The following is a 21,127-nucleotide window of genomic DNA, read 5'->3' as shown; positions in this document are numbered from 1 at the left end:
GTGTTACTATCGTATTAGAGTCGGCTATTATATAAGAACTGCAATTATTTACCATCTCCTTGCCTCGAATTCAGATCCAAAGATCCCATCGTTGAAACTGATAACCCGATCCAAATCGGTGAACTGCTGACCCAGCAGCATCTGCGATATCGCCATCGGGTCATCACCGTCTCCCTGTTCGATCGCACTTGCCATGTGCAGAGTGAACGGATTAGGACCCAGAGAGGCCAGTGATTGATTTTGCATGGGAGAGATTTGCGTTGGAACATTTCCTTCTCCACCGTTTGTTTGCACAAGATGCGAAGATGCCTGTCCTTCGGCTGGCTGGGTGATAGTGCTCGTATCAGAAAAGTGATGCACCGATGTCCTTTCGTAACTACCGGCTCCCAATGGGGTGTTGCTCGATGACTGGGTCTCGGCTGTCGAGTGCATTATTTCCGTCGTGTACCCGGAGGGATTGATGTAGAATAAATCATCCTGAGAGCATCGCCGATGCAATTGACTTAATGTGGCAGAATATTTGGCAGCTAGGCTAGGATGATGTGGCTCTGAGCTGTCGTGGACCCCTTTCCAGCGAGCGGACATAACATCAAGGGCGTTTATCAATGTCCAGAAATCGGAGGCAACACTGGTCCCCGCGGAGCTATGCTGCCAGGACAAAAGCAAGGCTCTGGCCGCGATAAAAACGCAGAATGCGAACTGGCTGCTCAGTGGAGACTCTGGAGAGGAGTTTTTCAGATACTGGTTGGTTATGGAGGCCACTTCAATAGCTGCCGTTTGGCATGTATCGACACTGCAGAGACTTGGCAGCCGATTCTTGAAGGGCCACGACGGAAGGGGGAAGGCGATCGGCTGGTGCAAGAGAATCATCGATGCATTATGAGTGACATGGGCCAACGTTAGGTTGGGATCCATTTTCGAAGAAGTCTGCTGCGTGACGTTGATTGCCCATTTTTGCGGCAGAAGCATCTTCCAGTGGACGAGCCTGAGGTCGAGCTCTTTAAATCGAGTGAGCCATGCACCGAACGCTCTCTGGTCGTGCATGTTGACCTTTTGCTGTAGGAAGTAGCTTGTTACTCGACTCAATGACTCTGTAGCCTCGATGCAATAAGCATAGGCTCCGACCGTGGTCATGTCGGCTGCCGCAGTCGCTCCTGGAGATGCAGCAGCTTCTGACGAAGCCTCCCCTTCGGTCTCTGCGGCCACTCGGGCTGGCACAGGGTGAGAAGGAAGGAATGCTATCGGATTCCCGATGCGACCGGCAGATTTGTCCCAGATTCCGAAGTAGGGCGTGACAACGGGGTCTTCCTTCCGCCAGGTTATTCCGTCACAAGGTAAACGACGATGCACATCGTCGGATGTGAGACTGGTATTCCACCCCATACTGACTGAGCAGAAGCGATCGAGGGCGAAGATGCTCCAGAAGAGTCTTCGCCTTTCCTCTGCTTCGGTCCAGTTCTTCGGTCGCTGCAACAAGTTATATGGCTGGGTAAACGATGACTGGATGGCTTCGTCGTGCTCGACTGTCAGCTGGAGGTATTCGACCATGCGAGATAGACATCCGATAAGTGACCACGCATGGGAAGAGAACCCGTTTCCAATCTGCCAGTTTCGTCAGCCTAGACAAAACGGATCATGCTTTTCTCGAAGTCATACATCATTGTATGCAATAATCACCAAAGCCTGAAGAGCCTCAGCTGAAGACTGCTTCATGGCTTGCGAGACTATCCAATCTCTTACATCCTCCCGCGATGCTGCACCATCATGTCTTTCGTGCCGGGAGGCGACAAGAACAATGGAGTGTATGACAAGATGAAGCTTGTCCCTTTCGGCATCATCTTCAAGTCTCCTTCGGAATCGAGCCTCATGGATGATTGGCATCCAGGGATGCACATGGCAAAAATATGTCTCTAGGGCTGAGATGAGGAGGGTATCGTCGGGCAGTGGTGGCATGTTGCTCGACGTGAATGACGGATGTAGCCCGACATCATTAGTCCGACGTCTTTTTGCTGAGTCTCCAGTATCGCCCCGATTGGCCGGTCGGCGATGAGCAGGTCGCCTGCTTAGATTCTGAAGGTTGGTTGCTAATGACGACAGGATGGCGTGAACGTTGGGATCGGTTTCATGATGCGGTTCCTCGGCTTCCAGACTCTCCAGCTTGGCCTGGTGTCTTTCGATCGAACATTCTAGCCCGTCTAGATCAGGGTTCAGCCAGTGATATCAGTGGGGGTTTCAAAAAGAAATGAAAGGTCATAATCATCGGGAAAAGACGATCGGAAAAGCATGATCGAGACGGGCCCACTCACCGAGTCTCCGATGTAGGTTATCCAATGCTCCAGCCTTCATGCCGGGTTTGGCCCGTTTGGCCTCGTAGAGACACTCATAGGCCGACTTGCGACAATGCTGACAGGTTGGCAGCTCTCTGGAGCACCGAAGTTTGCGTTTTCGGCAGGCGTTGCATGCATGGCCCACTTCCGGGGCTCGAGACGGATGGTCCGCGTTGTCGGGCAAACCGGACGAATCTTGGTCATTGTATTCCTCCATCTCCGGGGCCGATGATTCATGTGAGAGCCATCAAATTGTGGGGGAGATAAGTGAAGAGGCAGAAAGGTTGGACTTGTGATTTTTCTTCCTGCGGCTGGCTGGAGATCCTCCGAACGCCCGAGCTCCCCGCATTTCGGCGCAGGATTTGTGGGGTATCAACAACAACGTTAAGATTTCAATCGATAGTTCATGGTCATGTGCACAGTAAATACTAGTCAATTTATTGCTTCTTGGACCACCGGGCTGGCATCATGGTAGAAGGCTTTGACCTCAGTATAATCTGTCTTCAGGCGGATGTCCACTCAGATGGGTAGCACTCGATGGCTGGGTAGTTTTCTATCAATATCATATGATAGCATTAGAATTGAAAATAAAAACTATAAATAATACGGGCATCGAATGATCTGCTGCTTTTCCTGTGTGAAAATTGAATTTCGTTTGGAAGGAACAACAAATGCCACATGACTGTCCACAAATTTATTTCCGTTCTCGGCCATTCCCCATCAACGCCGTCGTTTCTCTCCACACAAGAGGCCACGCACTTACCATACCCATAAGTCGTTCGTATTCCCTTGCTAGAAAACCGTTGAACTTCAAATCCAATGATTCGACCAGACAGAAAGTGGCCCAACCTCCCCTTTTCACTCGGAGGGAAGATCGTCCGGACGCCATATGCAATCCTCCGAGCGGCCCGCCTCCCCGCAGTCTCGAGCTCTGCGCTTCGGGCATGAGGAGGCATGTCTAGCGCCATCAGCACGAGCTTGGCGAAGGGCCTATATAGAAATGATCAGAGTGTATCGATGACTAGATATGAGGATGATGTCCCGACAGATCTTCGTGGCTCAGAAGTCAGTCAGTCACCCCGCTCAAACGTCAGGTCTATCTCGGTGACGCGACAAGGCCAGCAGAATGACGCGAGATACTAGGGCCAGTGGGGACGGAGCGACGCGCGTGGGCTCTCAGAGCTCTCCGAAGGAGTTGGAGGACGGTGAAACCAAAGCTCCTGTTGCTAGTTCGTCCACGAACAAGCCGAAGCCCCGGTCGCTGTGGGTCGCATGGCTGTATCTCTTTGATTGGTATCCCAGCCATTACTCGAAAGAAGAGAGGAGGCTGCTTCGAAAGTTGGATTATGTGCTTTTACCGCTGTGCTGTTTGGCTTGTGAGTTGACCTGATGCCTGTGTGGATGGGGGATACTAACTTTTTAGATTTTATCAAATGGCTGGACCAGGTCAACATCAACAATGCCTATTCGTCGGGGATGAAGGAGGATCTGGAACTCAATGGCAACCAGTACGCCTTCGCCAGACTTTTTTGTACTGCGCTTGGACTAACATACCCAGATACTCCCTCTTCGGCACATTCTACAACATCGGATACCTACTCTTCGAAATCCCCTCGATGATGATCATCTCCCGTCCGAAATTCGCTAGATTCTTCCTCCCTGCGACGGAAGTGTCCTGGTCGGTCCTGACTTTTATCCAATGCCGTCTCCGCAACGAGCACGACATCTATGGCCTCCGTTTCCTGCTCGGTGTGCTCGAAACCCCAGTCTCCTCGGGAACAATGTACATCCTCTCCTCCTGGTACCGTGGCGACGAGATGTTCAAGCGCGCCGGCGTCTGGTATGTCTCGAGTAATTTAGGCTCCTTCATGGGCGGTTACCTTCAGGCCGCGGCACATGAGAGACTCGACGGTGTCCACGGCATGGCAGGCTGGCGATGGCTGTTCATCATCGATGGATGCATCAGTCTTCCTATCGCGCTGGGCAGCTTCTTCTTTTTCCCTGGCCTGCCGTCCAGTCCGAAGGTCTGGTGGCTGACAGATGCGGATCATAAATTGTGCGTGGCGCGGATGCGTGAAGAAGGTGTCAAGGATAGTCGGAAGATCGGGAAACGGATGCTCAAGCGGGTCTTTACCCATTGGCATTTCTATGTTGCTGTTTTCACGTATATCTTGTGTGTCGCCCTTCCTGGGATCAATCGTTGCGAGCTAATGTTATCGCAGCTTCCAATGCACCTCCTACGTCGCCGGCCAGATGATCTTGTGGCTGAAAGACAGCGCGGACAAGTACGGCACTTGGACCGTCTCTGAGATCAACATGATTCCGACCGGCGTGCAATGCGTCTCCATCGTTGTGGGTATTCTGGCCACTTCGCTGGTTATGGTGTATCCGTTCTGGGCGGTGATGTCGGTGGTGGCTGCCGTCTTGCTGTTCGCTAATATTTGTCTGCTGGTGTGGGATATTCCTATCGGTCTTCATTGTCAGCACATGCTTTCCCGTGCCTATCCCTCATTTGTCGGAAAGGAATACTGACAGTCCCAGTCACGGCGTACTATCTCCTTGGCTTCACATCCTGCGTCACACCAATACTATTTCCATGGGTAAACATGGTCATGAAAGATGATTCGGAGGCTCGAGCCTTCACCTCTGGCGCGATGGTATGGACATCCCTCTTGCCCTTTTGGCAGTCAACTTACCAATGCACAGATGACTTGCGGATGGATCTTCTTCAGCTTCTACCCGATCACCGTCTTTCCTGTCGTCGAAGGTACGATATTCTTCGTCTCAATTCCTATAAGTTTCATAAGCAACCCCACTGACCAGCTCTCGTCATAGCCCCTAAATGGCGAAAAGGATTCATCGTCAACACCGTCTTCGTGGTCATGTGGTGGAGTATCTTCATGCTGGGACAGTATCTCTGGCGACGAGACGTCAAGTTGGGAAGGACGTACATGGCTCGTGATGGGGATGAGAAGATCGAAGGAAAGGAGGATACAGATATGAAGGAGGGGGTGGAGCATATTGAGCTGTCGGATGATAAAGGAAAGAGGGAGAATGTTTGACTTTTCTGGGTTCACAGTAAATGGGCTTGGGCCTACGCGTTCATTCACTTCAGCCCCTCTCCTTGTTTGGTTCCACGATCACTTTCCCGCAGCGCCGGTTCTGCTGTAGTTCAATTGCCCAATCCAACTGTCTTGATCTTCTACTTTCACTTCTTGCTTCTCACTTCCCACTTTCCACTTTCCACTTTCATCTTCCACCTCCACCTCCACATCTCACTTTCTACACTATTCCGTTTCAATCTCTCTGACCGCAACCTCTGTACAGCTTTCTGTCTGTTTCTCCAACCGTTCGTGTCTAATTCAAAATCCTGTCAAATTTCGTCCTGAACGTTCACTTCGTTTCTGATTCAACATGGACACCAAGACCAACAAGAAAAAAGTCCAAGATCGCCGTTGCGTTCCTTTCGGCAGCAAAACATGGCTAGATAACCTGGACCATCTCTTCAACTCATGCCACAAAGTCAGCTCGAAGATAGCAGCAGAGGCAGAAGAGACCAAGACAAAACCATTTAGTCAAGAGCTCGTCTGGACTCCAGGCATCACTCTCACTCAAAAGCAAAAAGACAACAACTCCCTTTGGCCCTACTTTGGGACTCCGGACCCTGGCAATCCCAAGCGAATCCCACCCGACCACGTCCGTCTCTCAGACTGGTGGGTGGCAGCGGTGATGACCAACGAGGATATTTCTGCGAGACAACGAGGTCTGAAATGGTCCTTCGACTTCGAAATAACCGGGCAGCCGAGGATAGCGAGGATGCCCCGCGGGGATCCAGTCATTGTCGAGCGTAATGGCAAATGCTTCATCCCGGTCGTCAAGCTGTATTACTTGTTATGTGGACAGAATTATGCGCTGCGGTTTCCCTGGATTGTCAACTACCCGGACAAGACGAGGGGTTTCGTTTGGACGAACCTGTTTCAACTGCCTCCCGCCATGACTGCTCGTGACAGACCGCAGGCGAATTTCCCTTCCGCAGCCTTGAAGACATACACGAAGGGTGCATTGCTCACATTTGATCTTGAGTCTAATTCAATCAAATGCCTGCAGGAGGAGCTGGATGCCAATAATGACGATACTGAGTCTGTTTCCACCAAAGAAGACGAACGATCTACCCCCGCTCTGTCTCAAGCGTCCCCTGGCAAAAAGGAAAAGACATCCCAAGCGACCTCAACACAGGTGTCCCCTTCAAAGAAAACAAAGGTCTGCAAAGACAAAAAGAGTTTACAAGCTCCCCAGTCCCAGCAGACGCCCGCTAATAGCGGTTTTGCCTCTTTGTTTACCTCACCCAATCTCCTTGACCCACGGATCGTCGAGCTGCAGGAGGAGGTGAAGACGCTTGAGACGACATGTCAATCGCTTCGTATCGATGTCGAATCTTCAAATAGGGTCGCTGAGCGTTTGAAGAATGCCTTGGATGTCGCTCAAAAGGAACGCGACATCGCTATCAGCGCAAAAGATGCAGCTGTCCAGGAGCGCGACCAGGCTAGGCACATGGCTGAAAGCACATCGAACAAGCTGAATGATGCCCTCATTAACTTGGACATACTACGCGCTGATAACAGTGAGAAGGACAAGGAGATCGAAAGGCTTCTGCTTCAGTTATTCCAAGCGACGCCACAAACCCAAACAGCCTCTCAATCAGACTACAACGTGTCTGCAACTCCCACTGCCTCTACTCCAGCTGAAGCAACTGCGCAAAGCTCTTCAATCTCGGACACGAACACAACAAGTCCAGGTCCTCTGCCAGAAAAGACAGATCCAGACAAACTTAGTTCCACCAACGACGCAACCCAAACTGCCGATGAGACCAACCGCTTGGTCTCTATCGAAGCAGCCATCCGCAGACTGGTCAAGGATACGAACTTGCGATTCAAGAATCTTCGTGGTGAAGTTACGCGCGTTCAGGAGACGCTGGGACTCATTGGTGGCAAGAGTGATCGCAGTGGTGATGACGAGGATTCTAACTCACCGACCGACCTCAATCCCGTCAGCATGAACGGTGCATCTGAAGGTGCTTGATAACACTGTTTTGTTTCTTCGGTTGCTTGGAAACCATGCGAGAGCCAGATGCCTTTAACGTTGTCTAATTTTTTCCGGTGTTGAGATCCAGATGAAAGAGATGCTTCAGGTCCTCATGTGGATTGAGCTAAGATTGGGTTTGGTCGAGGTCGATGATGAGTGTCTCCATATCAGACTGACTTGGTAGTTTTGATGTATCAGTTTTCATTGGACACACTATTGTTTTGCAAGGATCTCTACGCCTTCGTAGAAAGATAAGACGTACCTCGTTTGAAACGTGAAGACACAGGCAAGGTCAATCTGTTGTTACAATCGAGGACCTACAAACAATTCACCATGAACCCCGGCAGACAACAGCCTCGGCCATTTTAGACTAAGGAACGATCCAGCAGAAGCGATCAACAAACTAACCACCCCAGCTGCCAGATATTCTCTCTTACAGCTTCACCCCCCTAGCAATCTCCTTCTGACTCTCCTCCCTCAGCACCTTCTTCAGAATCTTCCCGCTGGCATTCTTCGGAATCGCATCCACAAACCTCACTCCCCCAGTCAACGCCTTATACTTCGCCAGCCTCTCCTCCAAATAATCCCTCACCTGCTCCTTCGTCAATTTCTCGCCCTCCGCCCCAGGCCTCTTCACCACGTACGCCCTCGGCAGCTCTGAGTCCGCCACCACCCCGCGCAGCCCGATCACCGCCGCGTCGACAATCAGCGGATGGCTCAGCAGCACGGCCTCCAGCTCCGGCGGCGCCACTTGGAATCCCCGCACCTTGATCAGCTCCTTCTTGCGGTCGACGATGTACCATTTGCGCGTCTGTCCGTCGCAGTATGCGATGTCCCCCGTGTGGAACCATCCGTCAGAATCGAAGGACTCGGCGTTCGCGCTGGGGTTGTTGAAGTACCCTGGTGTGACAGTGGGACCGCGCACGCAGAGCTCCCCGCGCACGTTGTACGCCGAGATGTTTTCATTCTTGTCGTTGACGAGTCTGCCCGATCACAGGTTAACATCAAACATCGAGATCTTCCCACATGAACAAGAGAAGAGAGGGGACACGAACTTCGCCTCCAAATTCGCCACCAACCGCCCGACACTCCCCTCGTCGTGCTCCGGATACGTCAGCAACGTCGCCACGCAGCTCGTCTCCGTCATGCCCCAGACCTGCGTGAACGGCGCCCCTTCCGCCATTAAAGAGCGGAATCTCGCCTGGGCCGACTTATCCAGCGGCGCGGCGCCACAGGCCGCAGACTTCAGGGACTTCAGATACGGTCGCTGCCGCGACATAGGGTTCATGATGACGGCGAGGGCGATGGGCGGCACCAGCGCGAGATCGGTCACTTGGTGCGTCTCGACGGCTCGCAGGAACTCGGCGAGATCGAATCGTCGCATCAGGTACGTCGTGTGTCCGCCTTTCAGCGTGCTGAAGTGCACGGCGGGCGCGGCTGCGGCGTGGAAGACGGGTGTTGCCACGACACGTGTTACCTGTACTCACTTAGCCATTCTTCGGTTGGTTTGAGAAATGGAAGAGAGGGGGACATACCCGATACGGCTTCGGATTCACCTCAAACACCACCTCATGCTGCGCAATCATATTCCGATGCGTGATGGTAACCGCCTTCGGCAGGCCTGTCGTCCCACTACTAAACAGCCTCGCGGCCGTGGTCTCCGCGCAGACCTTCTCATCATCAAAACTCACCCAGTCCGCCTCGCCGGCGTCGAAGAACTCCTTCCATCCCCGCAGCCCGTTCGGCACGGGTTGCTCCAGGGGGTTGAAGGCGCGGACATTCCGGTCGGGGATGCGCGACTCTTTAATGGCGGTTTGCACGGCGGGCAGGATCTCGGGCTCGGCGACCACGAAGCGCACCTGTGCGGTTTTGAAGTGGTGCGCTAGCTCGAGCGGCGTGTAGGCCGGGTTCGTGCCGGTGAAGATGCCTCCTGCGCCGATGATGGCGAGGACGAGCATGGAGTAGTAGATCTGGGGAGGTTAGGATTGGTTTAGACGTGATGGATGGTGGATGATAGATGCAGGGATGTATGTACATCGTTGAAGGAATGGATGGCGACACAGTCGCCTTTCTGTACACCCCATGCTCGAAGGCCGGCAATTAATTGCCGGATGATGCCTCTGGCTTGAGTATGTGAGATGGAGCGCGACGGGTCGTGCACGTCGACGTAGGCCTGCGGTGGTTATTATGCGGTCGGAAGTAGATGGTTATGCTATTGAAGAGGCTTACCGGGATGTTGGGGTCATGTTTGGGGTCGGAGAAGATGTAAGTCAGGAGATCGGTGGAGGGAAGGGGGTGTCGGATGAGTGGTTCGAAGATCATGATGGATGTGACAGGATGACAGGGAGAGAACCAAGAATGAGAATTAACGAACTGAAGTCAAGAGAAATAAATACGAATGAATGAAGCTTCCCCGCTCGTCCGATCGACGGCAATTCGGAACTCGGTTTGGGGGCGCTTGGCAGGAATTCAGGGCTGATCCTCGACGCAAGGAAATAGACGAAATAATCCTGATCTCACACGGAAGACTAGGACCTGTCAAGAAGTGATTTATGCAATTCGTATTCTAGCGCTAACCCATGCAATGCAGCCATGCAACTCCGCCAAACCAGACCCGAAAAGCCACTTTTTCACGCCAGAAACTGCCGACATGCAGCTGAAGGATCATCGCCGATTACAGCCGAACCTGAAAGCGAGGATGCGTGCGAATCGCTGCTCCATACCGCCAGAACAGCAGTGGGCACACGCACATCGCCAGCGCGATGAACGCCAGCAAGGAGTTGCCCCATCCCAGGCCCAACGCATCGTACATCGACGGTCCCGCCAGAGGTAATACGGCTCCGACTAGCGATCGCAGCGCCGTGTTGGCGGCCGTCACCGACGCGGCGTATCGCAAGTACGAGTCGACCAGGTACGTGTTGGCCGACATGAACACCGTCATTAATCCGACCGCGAACACCCCCGTGCCGAGGATCGGTACGATCCAGTGCGTCTGGGCCTTGGCTGACCAGCCGTACCAGAACAGGCCGATGGGGATGGCCCAGCATCCGACCAACATCGGCGGGAGACGCGATTCAGGTGTGAAGCATCCGCGGGCCGAGTGGGCGACTGCGATGCGATTCGAGACGGCGCCGCAGATAATTAGACCGAGAAGGCTGCCGATGCCAAAGCCTAGGTATGCGAGACCCGCGACGCCCGGGGAGAAGCCGTACACGTCCTCGAAGATGGGGGTTAACGTGGTGAACATCAGGTAAAGGTAGCCGTAGGTGATCGAAGCGAACAGAGCGAGCAGGAACACGATCGGCGAGCGAAACAGCAGCTTCATGGGTCGAGCCATCGCCGACAGGAAGAGATCGAGGGTGAGGCGGCCCTTGTAGTGGACGGACTGCAGTTTCTCGTTTCCGGTTTCTTTGCGCAGACGAGCCGCCTTGCGTTCCAGCACGACGGGCGCATATGATTCGCGATAGCAGATCATGCATGCGATGGTCATGACTCCGGTCTGATCTGTCAGTTTAACTGGTCCATATGAGGACAGGAATACTCACTGCAATGGCAATCACCCAGAACACCCACCGCCATCCCTCCGCTTCGGCCAGGAACCCGCCCGCCACGGGCCCTATAACAGGGCCCATGATCGGCCCCAAAGCCCAAATAGCCATAATACCGGCTCGTTTCTCTTTAGGAACCATGTCTGCGACCGTCCCCGAGCCAATGGTCAGCGGACACACGCCCGCGATGCCGGACAGCAGCCGGAATACCATCAACTGCGGCATGGTTTGAGCGACGGCACAGGCGATGGTGAAGATGAGAAACAACACATTGCACGAATGATACAACGGCACTCGGCCGTATAGCTCGGACAGCGGTGCGATGAGAAACGGACCGACCATGTATCCCAGGACGTAGATGGAGACGACGAAGGACGCCAGCATGGAGTCGGTGGACTTGAATTCACGCATCACATCCGCCACGCCGGGGGCGAACATGGACGAGGCGAGGGGACTACACTAACATTATTCCTTGAAGTGTTGGAATGATTCCGGGCGACTTACGTGATGAAGGTATTAAAGGCCATCAAGACCAACTGGCGCATCTTTTTCCATGCCGGCCAGTTAAACGGATTTTCCTGGTCGTCGGGGCCATCCCAGTCGACCTGGTTGGCATTCTGCGCATTCTGCTCATCACCAGGCGCCACAACGGGCTCAGTGCCCTTTTCCAGGTCCTCTTTAGACATCACGAGCTCTCAATTCGCACGATTCATCCAGCCCAACAACCTCGAACCGGTGGCTCACGCGGAGAATATATACTCGCCGATCTTTAGGGCATCGACCAGGGATTCCCGCCTCGGGTATGTGCAATAACCAGTCAGAGGACGTGCCTGACTCCACTTGTCGGTCGACCCGGATTTTTATGAAGCGTTGTGCACGCTGGATGTGTATTGGGGTTTATGCGCCTCCTGAGTCTTTGTTGGTTCGGGTTCGGGTTCGGATATTTATAACCTGTTGGGTGTCTGGCTCGGTTGGGTCCGATCGAGTTTGAGGGTTTAAATAAGAGACACGTTTTGCCTTGTTGCACTTGATGACTTCCGTCGCTAGGAGTAGGAAAGACAGTCATTGGGCTGCCGGAATGTGCAACCTTCGAGAATAGTCGATATTGGAATATCTGCAGCATTTGTCATTGCTCCCAAGCATTATCTCGCTTGCAGAGGAATTATGTTCTTGAGATACGGCTATGCAGTGGTTAGGGGGCCATCGGAGCTGGTTCTCTCCGCGCGGTTACAACCGCAATAAGCAGACCGACTAGTCGGAGATTAGTTCAAGCCTTCCTCGTCATGGTCCTCGAACGGGAAATGCTCGACTATCGCGGTCCGCTCGATCTCACTCTCGCAATGCTCCAGCATCCCGTCCCGGATCTGTCGTGCAACACTCACTGATACCTGCAGTTGCTCGTCATCAGCCACCCAGCCTTGAGTGTCAATTCCGATCACGTCTCTCATTTGGGAAAGATCCTGCATCAGGTCATCCTCCTGTGCCCCGTAGTCCGTCACATTCTGGATTTCCTCCTCGGAGAACTGTACAGGACATTCCGTCGACGCGGCAGATCCGGTCGCATCACCCATAGGCCAGTTCTTGTGCGCCTGGACAAGTGCATACTGGAGACCCAACGAGTTCCCCTCCCAGGGTGCCCCGGCGCAATTGAACAGCTTTATGCGCAACGTTGCATTCTCGTCCGTTAGAACATCGAAGTGATCGGGTACTTGACGCATGGTCAACGCAGCGTAGAAGAAATGTACAAGGCGTTTTCGTATAGTTTCCCGCACGCACGCCTGCTCGCGCTCGTCCAGTTGATCAAAGTTGTCTGGTAATTCGACTTCCGGCTTGCCTAGCGTGGCTGAGGCCGGATCGCCCCAGTTTTGGAAGTGTGTGGGGATTCCGGCGCACAGGCAAAGCGGGAGGATTGCTGCGTGCTGCCAGTCAATTAGGCCGGTGATTTCGTGTGAGTCGTTTACGAGGATGTTGTTCGGTGAAAGATCAGGATGGCGAAGGGTAGGTCGCGAGAAAGGGTGGTCGGGGGGTGGTGTTAGGTATGGTGATAGTTTCAAATAGCCGAACAGAAGGTTGACGTGGTGCTCTGGCAGCTGCTTTTCGAAACTATAAATCTGTCGTAAATATCGCTCGTAGTGAAATCGCGGTTTGCCGTATCGATTGCAAAACTCGATCTCTCGTTTCGCGGGAGCCCCGAAGCAGAGGGTGAAATCTTTCCCTACTTTAGTTAACACAATGACCTGGTTGATGTGAGGTTCGAGTGAGAATACAAGGTCCGCGATCAGTGTCCAAAAGTGCTCGTTCACCATACCACCATGCCTGCAGCGCAATCGGACCGACTACCAAATCATCAGGCCCAGGAGCTTCATCGGTCGTGTTCACTGGGGTAACAGCCTGTGCGTTCAAATCCCTGCGGTAGTATAGACTTCCACTTGCAGGAAACTCAATCGTCATAAACCGCCTCTCCAGATCAACGATCTGCTTCATGATCTTCACTCGAGCTTTGTTATCCATGGTAAACCACTGGTCACTCAAGGGTGAGCCTTGCAGTTTTTCAAGCAGAAGATACTCGGTTCCCACGGCATTCGTGCGATCGGGAGAATACCCCAGAACCTTGGGTACCGGGAGGCCATTCGCGCGAAGCAAACCCAGCGTAGCGGCTTCACTAGCAACGGCATAATGTTTCGGAACAGTTGAATTATAGGGGATCCTAGAGATAACTTCGTACCCGTCCCGGAAAGTGGCCTGGAGGATGCGATTGAAGCCGCCTTCTGCGATTTTGGTTATCGACGTGAGGTCATTCGCCGGTTTGTTGGCGGCCTTGCATATCGCGGTGGAAAGCGCGTCGACGTTGAATGGGACGCGTCGCTCTGCTAGACGAAGCCCCTCATTGAATCTAGACGCTTTCGTGAGTCACAAAATATACAGAACCGGACACCTTTCGGGGGAGCTTTACAAGAAACGGCCAGAAGTGTGCTCGAACAAGTCGTGACTCCGCCATGAGCTTATGTTTCGTGCGCTTGGCAGGGCTTGGCCTATCACGCGATCTACGCATCTCATTGCGCGTAATTGATGAAAAAGAGATTTTTGAACGACCTCCATGGGAACTTCGCACTGCTTGCGAATGCATGGATAAACTGTCCGCTCTTGAGATTGGGAATGAGCAGATGGCGGGAAGGGGAGAGTCGTCGGGATGCCAAGCGCCCTTGTCAGTCGCAGTAAACAAACGCGTGCTGCAACTTTCTGGTCAAGGTATTGGTGTGGTTTTGTTTGTTCTTATTTCTCGGTGTATATAGTATCTAATCACTTGAAAAGGGCAAAGTTGGGCAACGTCTTCAGGTGAGCATGCAACAAAAGGCTTCTAAATATATTTCATGACATCAGTGTGATACCTGACCACGCTTGATTCTCTTGGAACATATTGTGACGAAGAGGACTCAGGTGCTTATTTTTTTTCTCAAGTCATGTTTCAATATAAAGAGAAGAACAAAAAAGAAAAAAAGGAAAAAGGAAAACCCAAGTCAAACAAGCCTGTCCTCTACCAAGTACCTAACCAAACCACCGACTTAGAAATCCTTTCTTTCGAACCTCAGTCTCAACAACACCGACTCGGAATCGCTCTTTATATCGACTTAACAGCGACTCGCGATGATTCTCGTGGAATTCCTTCGAGGCATCTTGGCCGGCAAGCCTGCGCAGGACTGGACTGGTGTTAACCGAATCCCCACAGATACCTGGAACAACATACTTCGATCACCTCCAGGGTGCTCTGCTTGGAAATTTGTCAAGTCATACACTTCCTTGTCGATTATCACCCACAGGTCGGCCGACCGGTTGTGACGCGCGACATCTTCGCGGGTGTGCACGGTGATCGCATTCAATGGTGATTGCGACATTGTCATCCCTGGGATTTACGGGTCCCACGTGTCTGAGCCAGTCTATATAAGTTTTCTCCCTTACTTGAAGACCTGGGACTAAGCGGACCTCGGCCTCTGAGAGACCGTTTATTCCTTGATGTTGGCATTTGATCGACCTTGCAAGCTGTTGCCTCTGTCTCGATGGATAAATCACAACGAATCAATTAACTACGCAGAATACATCACAGCCCATCCAAAAGTCCGGTCAAATCCCCCCCTCCATTTCCTAAGCTTTGGATTCTTTCCCATACGGACCCATTTCCACTTGCACTTCCCAGCCCCTGCAGCGTATCCATCAGGACTCTCATGATGGGAACCCGCGCCGTTAATGTCAGATTGTTCAACACGCGTTCAAAGTACGGGATGTGCTGTCCGTCATACATCGTCTTGTTACCTGTCGCAGAAAGCTCTATTTCACCGCCTGAGAGGGCTTCTCGCTGTGCTGCCACAATCTCAGACAGGTTTTGCAACACCTTGCGGAGATCAATGCGCCCGCTCAGCGCAACGGTGTTATTCCCGGGTTTCAGGATGACGTTTTGAATCAGAGCTTCTCCTAGAATCAAGTCCTGGCTCTGGAGATTAAGTGTTACGTTTCCCTGTTTATGTGAGCTTCCCCTCGCTTTCAGGCAGACTCATTCATACCAGAGCAAATGTGACGACCGAGTGGTTCGGAAGAACGGCTTTGCCGCGAAGGTTCGTACCATCTTCTTCGGCAGGGAGGACCAGCCGGGCAGCATCGATGCTGAATCCGCTGAGTTGGTCGAGTCCTGCAGAGTTGAGTAAACTGGCCGTTATACGAAGAGGGGAGACTGACCATCCAACGCTATATCCTTGTCCAGGGTCAAGCCCGCCTTCAGTGCACCTAGATGAGCAGTGGTGGACCCCTTCGCGGACAGGGTGAATCGCTTCGAGTACACGGCCTGCGTCAGTGCCTTTACCCATTCGTCTTCGTTCTCGACGATGGTATCGTGCTGCGTGACGTGCATCTTCGTGTGTCCTTTCAGGTTGTATGACTGTAGACCGACCCTCAGGTATGGAACGACTGGTTTCACTGCACGGTTGAATAGTCGTAGACTGAGAGGGTCTGTTCGAACTGATAGCCCGGCTGGGATGTCTAGGGCTGTGTTCAGCGAGAATGTGAATCGGTCGGGCTTTGGGTTGAGGATCTCGGCGCTGTAGACGGGGAGGTCGGTGTCGTTTACTATGCGTTGCGCGATCGCTGGAATTATGACGAGGAATCTGCTGAATTGTTAAATCTGTTACAGTTGAGGATGGATTGGCACTAACAGAACTGGTAGGAAAATTGCCAGGAATATAATCGCTGCCATCAAATAGCAGCACCAGAATCGTCGAAAGTGTCGCTTTGCCTTCTGGCGCTTGCTTAGCTTCTCTTTTTCGTTGACTGTCTCGACATGCTCGGAGCTTCCATCGAGAAACTCCTTCTTTGCTTCTGCGCCCTTTGCCCCATCGACTGAGCCCATATCGCCTCTATTGGCGCCGAGAACACGTTGAGATGATCGGTATGCATCGCCAACAGCCATGACAACAGATTTGTATAGATAAAGAACTCATAACCACCTTCCCGCTCAGCTCGTACAGTCCCTACGGTTTTATCTACGCAAAGCAAGGCACCGCATGACTTCCCAGGGGCGCGCAATGTTTACTGCATCTGGACGAACGCAAGGGATCTTCAACCCCGCCATCCCCTCGACGATGATGACCACGATCCAATCGGCATGAACATTCCCAATGCATATTCGGCTTGGCTCGCTGTTCCTGCGGTCCGCGGCTTGGAAATATGTCTTCACATATGATCCCGCCATGCCGGCGAATATGACCGAGTGGCGTGCTACACAGAATCATCTACATATACAGCACGAGGGATACTGTACGACCATGCCTCGCAACCAACACCTCCAATTCGTCTCACAATGTCATCATCGGAAAACTCAGAGAAATCCTCCCCTATCCTCGACAACCCCCAGCACATCCAAAAAGTCGTACAAGAGGGTCTCCTCCTCGGTGGCGGCGCCGCCGCTATCCTCTTGCAAGTCGCCATGCCCGGCGTCGGAAAAGGCGTCGACAACCACAGTAACTTCTCCTACCGACCGCTGGACCGTCTCCGTACGACCATGACTTTCGTCTACTGCATGGCGTTCGGCACGAACGACGAGAAACGCGCCGTCGTCGATATGGTGCATCGTGCGCATGCCCCCGTCAAGGGAGCAGACTACGATGCCAACGATACGAGGCTGCAGGTCTGGGTCGCAGCGACTTTGTACGCCGTGGGCACGGATATGTACGAGCAGGTGTTTGGGGCTATGGACGAGTGCGCAGCGGAGAGGCTGTATCGCGAGTATGCGATCCTGGCGGTTTCGCTGCGGGTCAGGCCCGAGGAGTGGCCGGAAAGTCGGGCCAAGTTTTGGGAATATTGGGATGAGCAGGTTGAGAGTATGGAGGTGACGGAGAATGCGAAGAATGTGGCGAACGATCTCTTGTTTAACTATAAGTTGCCGCTGCATCTCCGCGTGCTGATGCCGTGGATCCGCCTGGTTACGGCGGAGTTGCTGCCCCCGCGCATCCGGGAGGCGTATGGCTTGAAGACTACGAAGGTGCGCAGGGGCGCGTATCGAGTGACGGTGGGCTTTGCGAGGGCGACGTACCCCTGCTTGCCCATGTTTGTGCGCACTTATCCGAAGCGGTACTACATGAAGGATATGCGGCGGAGACTGCAGAAGACCGGATGATTTGGTACAGGTCATGCTGGACATGTGGCGATTGGTGGGGATGTCTGTACGTGATTATATTGTCTAGAATGTGATTTGTTTGCTCCATTCCTCTCCATGGCTCTCTCTCCCCATATCAGATCTTCGTGATCCACAGCCGAGGGACCGCGGGAGCCAAGCTTCGTCTCCATCTGAATGGCGGGGTATGGGATCGGCCTTCGAACGGCGTCCAAGACTGGATTTACCTAATATCTGACCCATCGCTACGTAGACTGACAGGAAGTCTCGCCACAGACGCAAAACAGGCATGCCTTGGCAGTTGTGCAGCTCGAGTCAGAAATTCTGATTCAGTAGCCCTAACCCCAACGCTCTCGCCTCTTGGTGTCGCGGATCATTTCCCCAGCTTACGACGATCAGTCCTTATGCAGACTTATGCCATTAACCCGGACATTGGACGTAGCTGGCCTCGTAACGAGCGAGTGATGCTCAGATTTGAGTTCATCTGTTGCTCCCCATCCCCGCATCACGTTCATTCATCTGTCGCCGTTACTTCGTTGCTACTATCACGTCCATTATAATAGTTTGTAAGAGTCAGCTAATCGTCCATGTTGAGACGCACGAGGCGAGCACCAAAGGCATGCTCGTGGTGTCACCACCGCAAAGTCCGATGCGACGCTTCCATCCGTGGGTGTCCTTGCGCGCGATGTCGGCAGGACGGACGGCCAGAGTGCGTGCTGCGTGGAAGGCTGCCGCGCAAGTATGTCACATTCTCTATTTCATTTTCCACAGTACTGATCTCGTTCAGCTTCAGCGGGTTCGCGATCACAGACGATGATGCGGGCTATCTCGGTGCAGATCCCATCAGTCGAACGATATCCGCCGGGCATGTTATCTTCTCATCGTACCCGTTCGTCGAGCTTCGGGGCGAGAAGTACCTGGATAAAGACGATCTGGCTTATCTTGCAGCGAAAGGATGTCTGAGTGTTCCTGATAAAACGCTCATCGAGGATTTCCTCCGAGGGTACTTTCTGCACATTCATCCGTACGTGCCGATTCTTGACGAAGCGGAAGTCTGGGATTTGTATCGGCAACGGGATGAAGATGATAGTTCGAGGAGGATGTCGCTATTGCTGTTTCAAGCAATTCTCTTTGCTAGTTGTCCGTATGTTTCGGTCGAGATTATTCGGAAGTGCGGTTTTCAAGACAAAAGGAGCGCAAGGAATGCGTTTTACAACAGGGCAAAGGTGCGTCCATCATACTCTCCTAACGAAATGCTGCTCAGACTTGCAGATTCTTCTCGATCTTAAAGGAGACGACAGACCACTAGTACAAGCACAAGGAGCCGTACTTCTATCACTTCACACCTCGGCCGATGAACCCCAAGCCGGAAGCCTGTGGTTGACTCGCGCCATCCAAGCCGCCATGCTTGTCGGATACAAGGCTGGGCCCTACGAGGACGTAGAAGTCTCCATCAAGAAGCGACTCTGGTGGTCCATTATTCTGCGCGACCGAAGCTTGTGTCTTGGTCTTCGCCGTCGGCCACAGGTTACTTCGATCGATATGGGAATGGGGATTGAGCCTCTTGAAGAGGAAGACTTCGCGCAGGAAATCAATCGGTCGCTTGTGTATCGGGCAAACACGAAGCGCTTGCTGTTTAAGGCACTGCAGGAACAGTGTCGTCTGGCGGTTTTGTTGACTGAGATGGTGTCTTGTGTGTTTGCTTCGCATGGACTGTCTGCGCCGAGTCTCTCGCTTGATGAGTTCAAAGAGTCCTTGACGAATATTGGGAGGATCAAAGAGTCAATGCAGCAGTGGGAAATATGCTCGAAGATCTCAACCTGGTTAGAGGACGATCTGCCAGAGTCAGTGACGCTGTTTGTGAACTTCACTCTTATGTATTACCAGTATGTCTTCCATCCTCACAGCAGGAACAAACTAACATCAGACAGAACTGCTCGAATCGACCTCGCACATTACGAAGCTCTTCTCATCGAGAACCACGTCTTCTTTGCTGGACATGACTACATCTCACAACTAGTCGACACAGGAACCACCCTCCACGATGCCATGAACAGCCTCACATCCATAATGGAATATTTTAGCCGCGAAGGCCGTGCTCAGAGCCTTCCACTCAGCGTGTCAGTCACCCAATCCCTTACATTGCCACCCCATCTAACCCATCCAGCCTCGCCTATGTCGCCATGCCCCTCGTGCTCTCAGCCATCGACCTCAAGCTCTCCTCGTCCTCAGCAGACCTACAAACAAGACGTCGCCGTCTCGACGCTCTGGGCGAAATAGTCCGTCACTCAGGCCAGATCTACGACGTGACGGATTGCGTCCGCTCGGGCACAAACCATATTCTTCAGCTGGCGTACATCACGGCCCAGCATCTTTTTCTTCGGTGGGATCGTGACTCGTCGTCCCCGTCGACGCAGTCATGCGCTAGATCTGAAACCGCGGTCGACGCAGATCTAATCGAAGCGTCGGCGCAGCCATATGTAGCTCGCAGAGCGAAGAATTGGTACGATGCCTTCTTGCAGTGTCCGCGCGCGTATCTCTTGATTTCTACCTCGGTGGATTATAGTCTCGCGGTGGGACGACTGCCAGGTGATGGATGCCTGCCGGAGCTGGTGAGGTCCATTCCGCCGATTGGGGTGGGCATTCGGTTGCCATGGACTGTTGATGTTAGGGAGACTGCGAAGCCTCTGGTTAAATCTGGAGCGACATGCGATGCAGACGGTGGGAGTGAGCGAGACCATGTATCTCATGCTGTCTCCGGGAAAACGGATCAGTCTGGGACTGAGGATCAGGTTAATTTGGATTATTTTCATATGGACGTCATATCCATCAGCTCTTCGAGTCCGTCGCCAGATGGCATGTCTGATATCGGAGCGTCTGCCAATCCCGATGAACAAGGAGCGCAGGATGAAGCTGTTCCAGATTTCGACGCAGATCTGGATTTCAACATGGAGGAATGGCAGTTGGACAACGACGATGATATTTTTGACCCGGTCATCGCATCTATGGTGCAAGACTATCTTGGAGGCAGTCCAGAAATGGCCGGGGAGACGACTGTTGTTGACAGCTGAATCTGGATCTTTATTTTATTTTTCTCTACACAGCGTCAGAATTCAACCAGTCTTTCTGTCTTGTTGATAATTGATCGACAACGCGTACCCACCTTGTTTCTGATCCTTTGCTCCTGCTGTCTCCCGACTTTTCTCTCCAGTAATCTCATATGAGTTGCCGAGCCCAGTTTCCTGTTCATCATTTCATAATGCAGAGAATGTCCGGGTTATATCGCCGGGGACGTACGATAGATGAACTGTCCAGTCCAGCCACCTGTTTTTGCTGTGGCGAGGGATATTCGGTCACATCACCAGTCTACGACATAGCCAACTGCTCAATAAAGGCGACTGGCTCCTTCAAGATAACGAAAGAATTCGACCCATCCCGATCGCCATCACCCCATGATGGAACATTTGGCAGTCCTTAGTCTTTGGGGGCGATCGCGATCCAGAATGGGGGCC

At 52.7% G+C, this 21,127-nt stretch overlaps 9 protein-coding genes across 9 annotated transcripts; 4 read left to right on the top strand and 5 right to left on the bottom strand.

Moving 5' to 3' along the window:
- Positions 1-48: 48 nt before the first annotated feature.
- On the bottom strand, positions 49-2,544 carry P170DRAFT_458845 (Zn(II)2Cys6 transcription factor; the record flags this gene model as incomplete). The annotated part of the gene is made up of 4 exons (XM_024851822.1): positions 49-1,308; positions 1,390-1,602; positions 1,657-2,195; positions 2,307-2,544. 4 exons carry the CDS (start codon positions 2,542-2,544, stop codon positions 49-51), a joined length of 2,250 nt encoding a protein of 749 aa, XP_024699453.1.
- An 804-nt stretch (positions 2,545-3,348) lies between these two features.
- Positions 3,349-5,389, top strand: P170DRAFT_502700 (MFS general substrate transporter; the record flags this gene model as incomplete). Its single annotated transcript, XM_024854184.1, has 7 exons — positions 3,349-3,703; positions 3,751-3,835; positions 3,886-4,500; positions 4,550-4,806; positions 4,869-4,984; positions 5,034-5,094; positions 5,151-5,389. The coding sequence occupies exons 1-7, from the start codon at positions 3,454-3,456 to the stop codon at positions 5,387-5,389; spliced, it is 1,623 nt and encodes a 540-aa protein (XP_024699452.1). The 5' UTR covers positions 3,349-3,453.
- A 352-nt stretch (positions 5,390-5,741) lies between these two features.
- P170DRAFT_430063 (uncharacterized protein) lies at positions 5,742-7,406 on the top strand (the record flags this gene model as incomplete). The annotated part of the gene is made up of 1 exon (XM_024847926.1): positions 5,742-7,406. The coding sequence occupies one exon, from the start codon at positions 5,742-5,744 to the stop codon at positions 7,404-7,406; it is 1,665 nt and encodes a 554-aa protein (XP_024699451.1).
- Positions 7,407-7,671: 265 nt separating this feature from the next.
- P170DRAFT_440507 (acyl--CoA ligase) lies at positions 7,672-9,888 on the bottom strand. The gene is made up of 5 exons (XM_024850095.1): positions 9,639-9,888; positions 9,445-9,582; positions 8,945-9,379; positions 8,465-8,886; positions 7,672-8,392 (listed from the first exon to the last, which is right to left on the bottom strand). The coding sequence occupies exons 1-5, from the start codon at positions 9,729-9,731 to the stop codon at positions 7,843-7,845; spliced, it is 1,638 nt and encodes a 545-aa protein (XP_024699450.1). The 5' UTR covers positions 9,732-9,888; the 3' UTR covers positions 7,672-7,842.
- A 5-nt stretch (positions 9,889-9,893) lies between these two features.
- On the bottom strand, positions 9,894-11,851 carry P170DRAFT_392216 (MFS transporter). The gene is made up of 3 exons (XM_024845964.1): positions 11,462-11,851; positions 10,955-11,411; positions 9,894-10,908 (listed from the first exon to the last, which is right to left on the bottom strand). Exons 1-3 carry the CDS (start codon positions 11,641-11,643, stop codon positions 10,084-10,086), a joined length of 1,464 nt encoding a protein of 487 aa, XP_024699449.1. The 5' UTR covers positions 11,644-11,851; the 3' UTR covers positions 9,894-10,083.
- Positions 11,852-12,219: 368 nt separating this feature from the next.
- P170DRAFT_513400 (uncharacterized protein) lies at positions 12,220-14,850 on the bottom strand (the record flags this gene model as incomplete). Its single annotated transcript, XM_024855105.1, has 4 exons — positions 12,220-13,172; positions 13,225-13,850; positions 14,592-14,655; positions 14,703-14,850. 4 exons carry the CDS (start codon positions 14,848-14,850, stop codon positions 12,220-12,222), a joined length of 1,791 nt encoding a protein of 596 aa, XP_024699448.1.
- Positions 14,851-15,053: 203 nt separating this feature from the next.
- On the bottom strand, positions 15,054-16,412 carry P170DRAFT_416578 (DUF3712 domain-containing protein; the record flags this gene model as incomplete). The annotated part of the gene is made up of 4 exons (XM_024847129.1): positions 15,054-15,467; positions 15,514-15,638; positions 15,686-16,110; positions 16,159-16,412. 4 exons carry the CDS (start codon positions 16,410-16,412, stop codon positions 15,054-15,056), a joined length of 1,218 nt encoding a protein of 405 aa, XP_024699447.1.
- A 373-nt stretch (positions 16,413-16,785) lies between these two features.
- On the top strand, positions 16,786-17,696 carry P170DRAFT_440504 (oxygenase MpaB family protein). The gene has a single exon (XM_024850094.1). The coding sequence runs from the start codon at positions 16,803-16,805 to the stop codon at positions 17,616-17,618; it is 816 nt and encodes a 271-aa protein (XP_024699446.1). The 5' UTR covers positions 16,786-16,802; the 3' UTR covers positions 17,619-17,696.
- Positions 17,697-18,202: 506 nt separating this feature from the next.
- Positions 18,203-20,686, top strand: P170DRAFT_479914 (Zn(II)2Cys6 transcription factor; the record flags this gene model as incomplete). The annotated part of the gene is made up of 5 exons (XM_024853736.1): positions 18,203-18,354; positions 18,403-18,841; positions 18,888-19,501; positions 19,547-19,735; positions 19,783-20,686. The coding sequence occupies 5 exons, from the start codon at positions 18,203-18,205 to the stop codon at positions 20,684-20,686; spliced, it is 2,298 nt and encodes a 765-aa protein (XP_024699445.1).
- Between the last annotated feature and the right edge of the window lie 441 nt (positions 20,687-21,127).

This window comes from Aspergillus steynii (assembly GCF_002849105.1).
Source record: "Aspergillus steynii IBT 23096 chromosome Unknown P170scaffold_9, whole genome shotgun sequence".
Lineage (NCBI taxonomy): Eukaryota > Fungi > Ascomycota > Eurotiomycetes > Eurotiales > Aspergillaceae > Aspergillus > Aspergillus steynii.
Note: the sequence above shows the minus strand (reverse complement) of the source record. Positions and strands in the feature narration are given on the sequence as shown.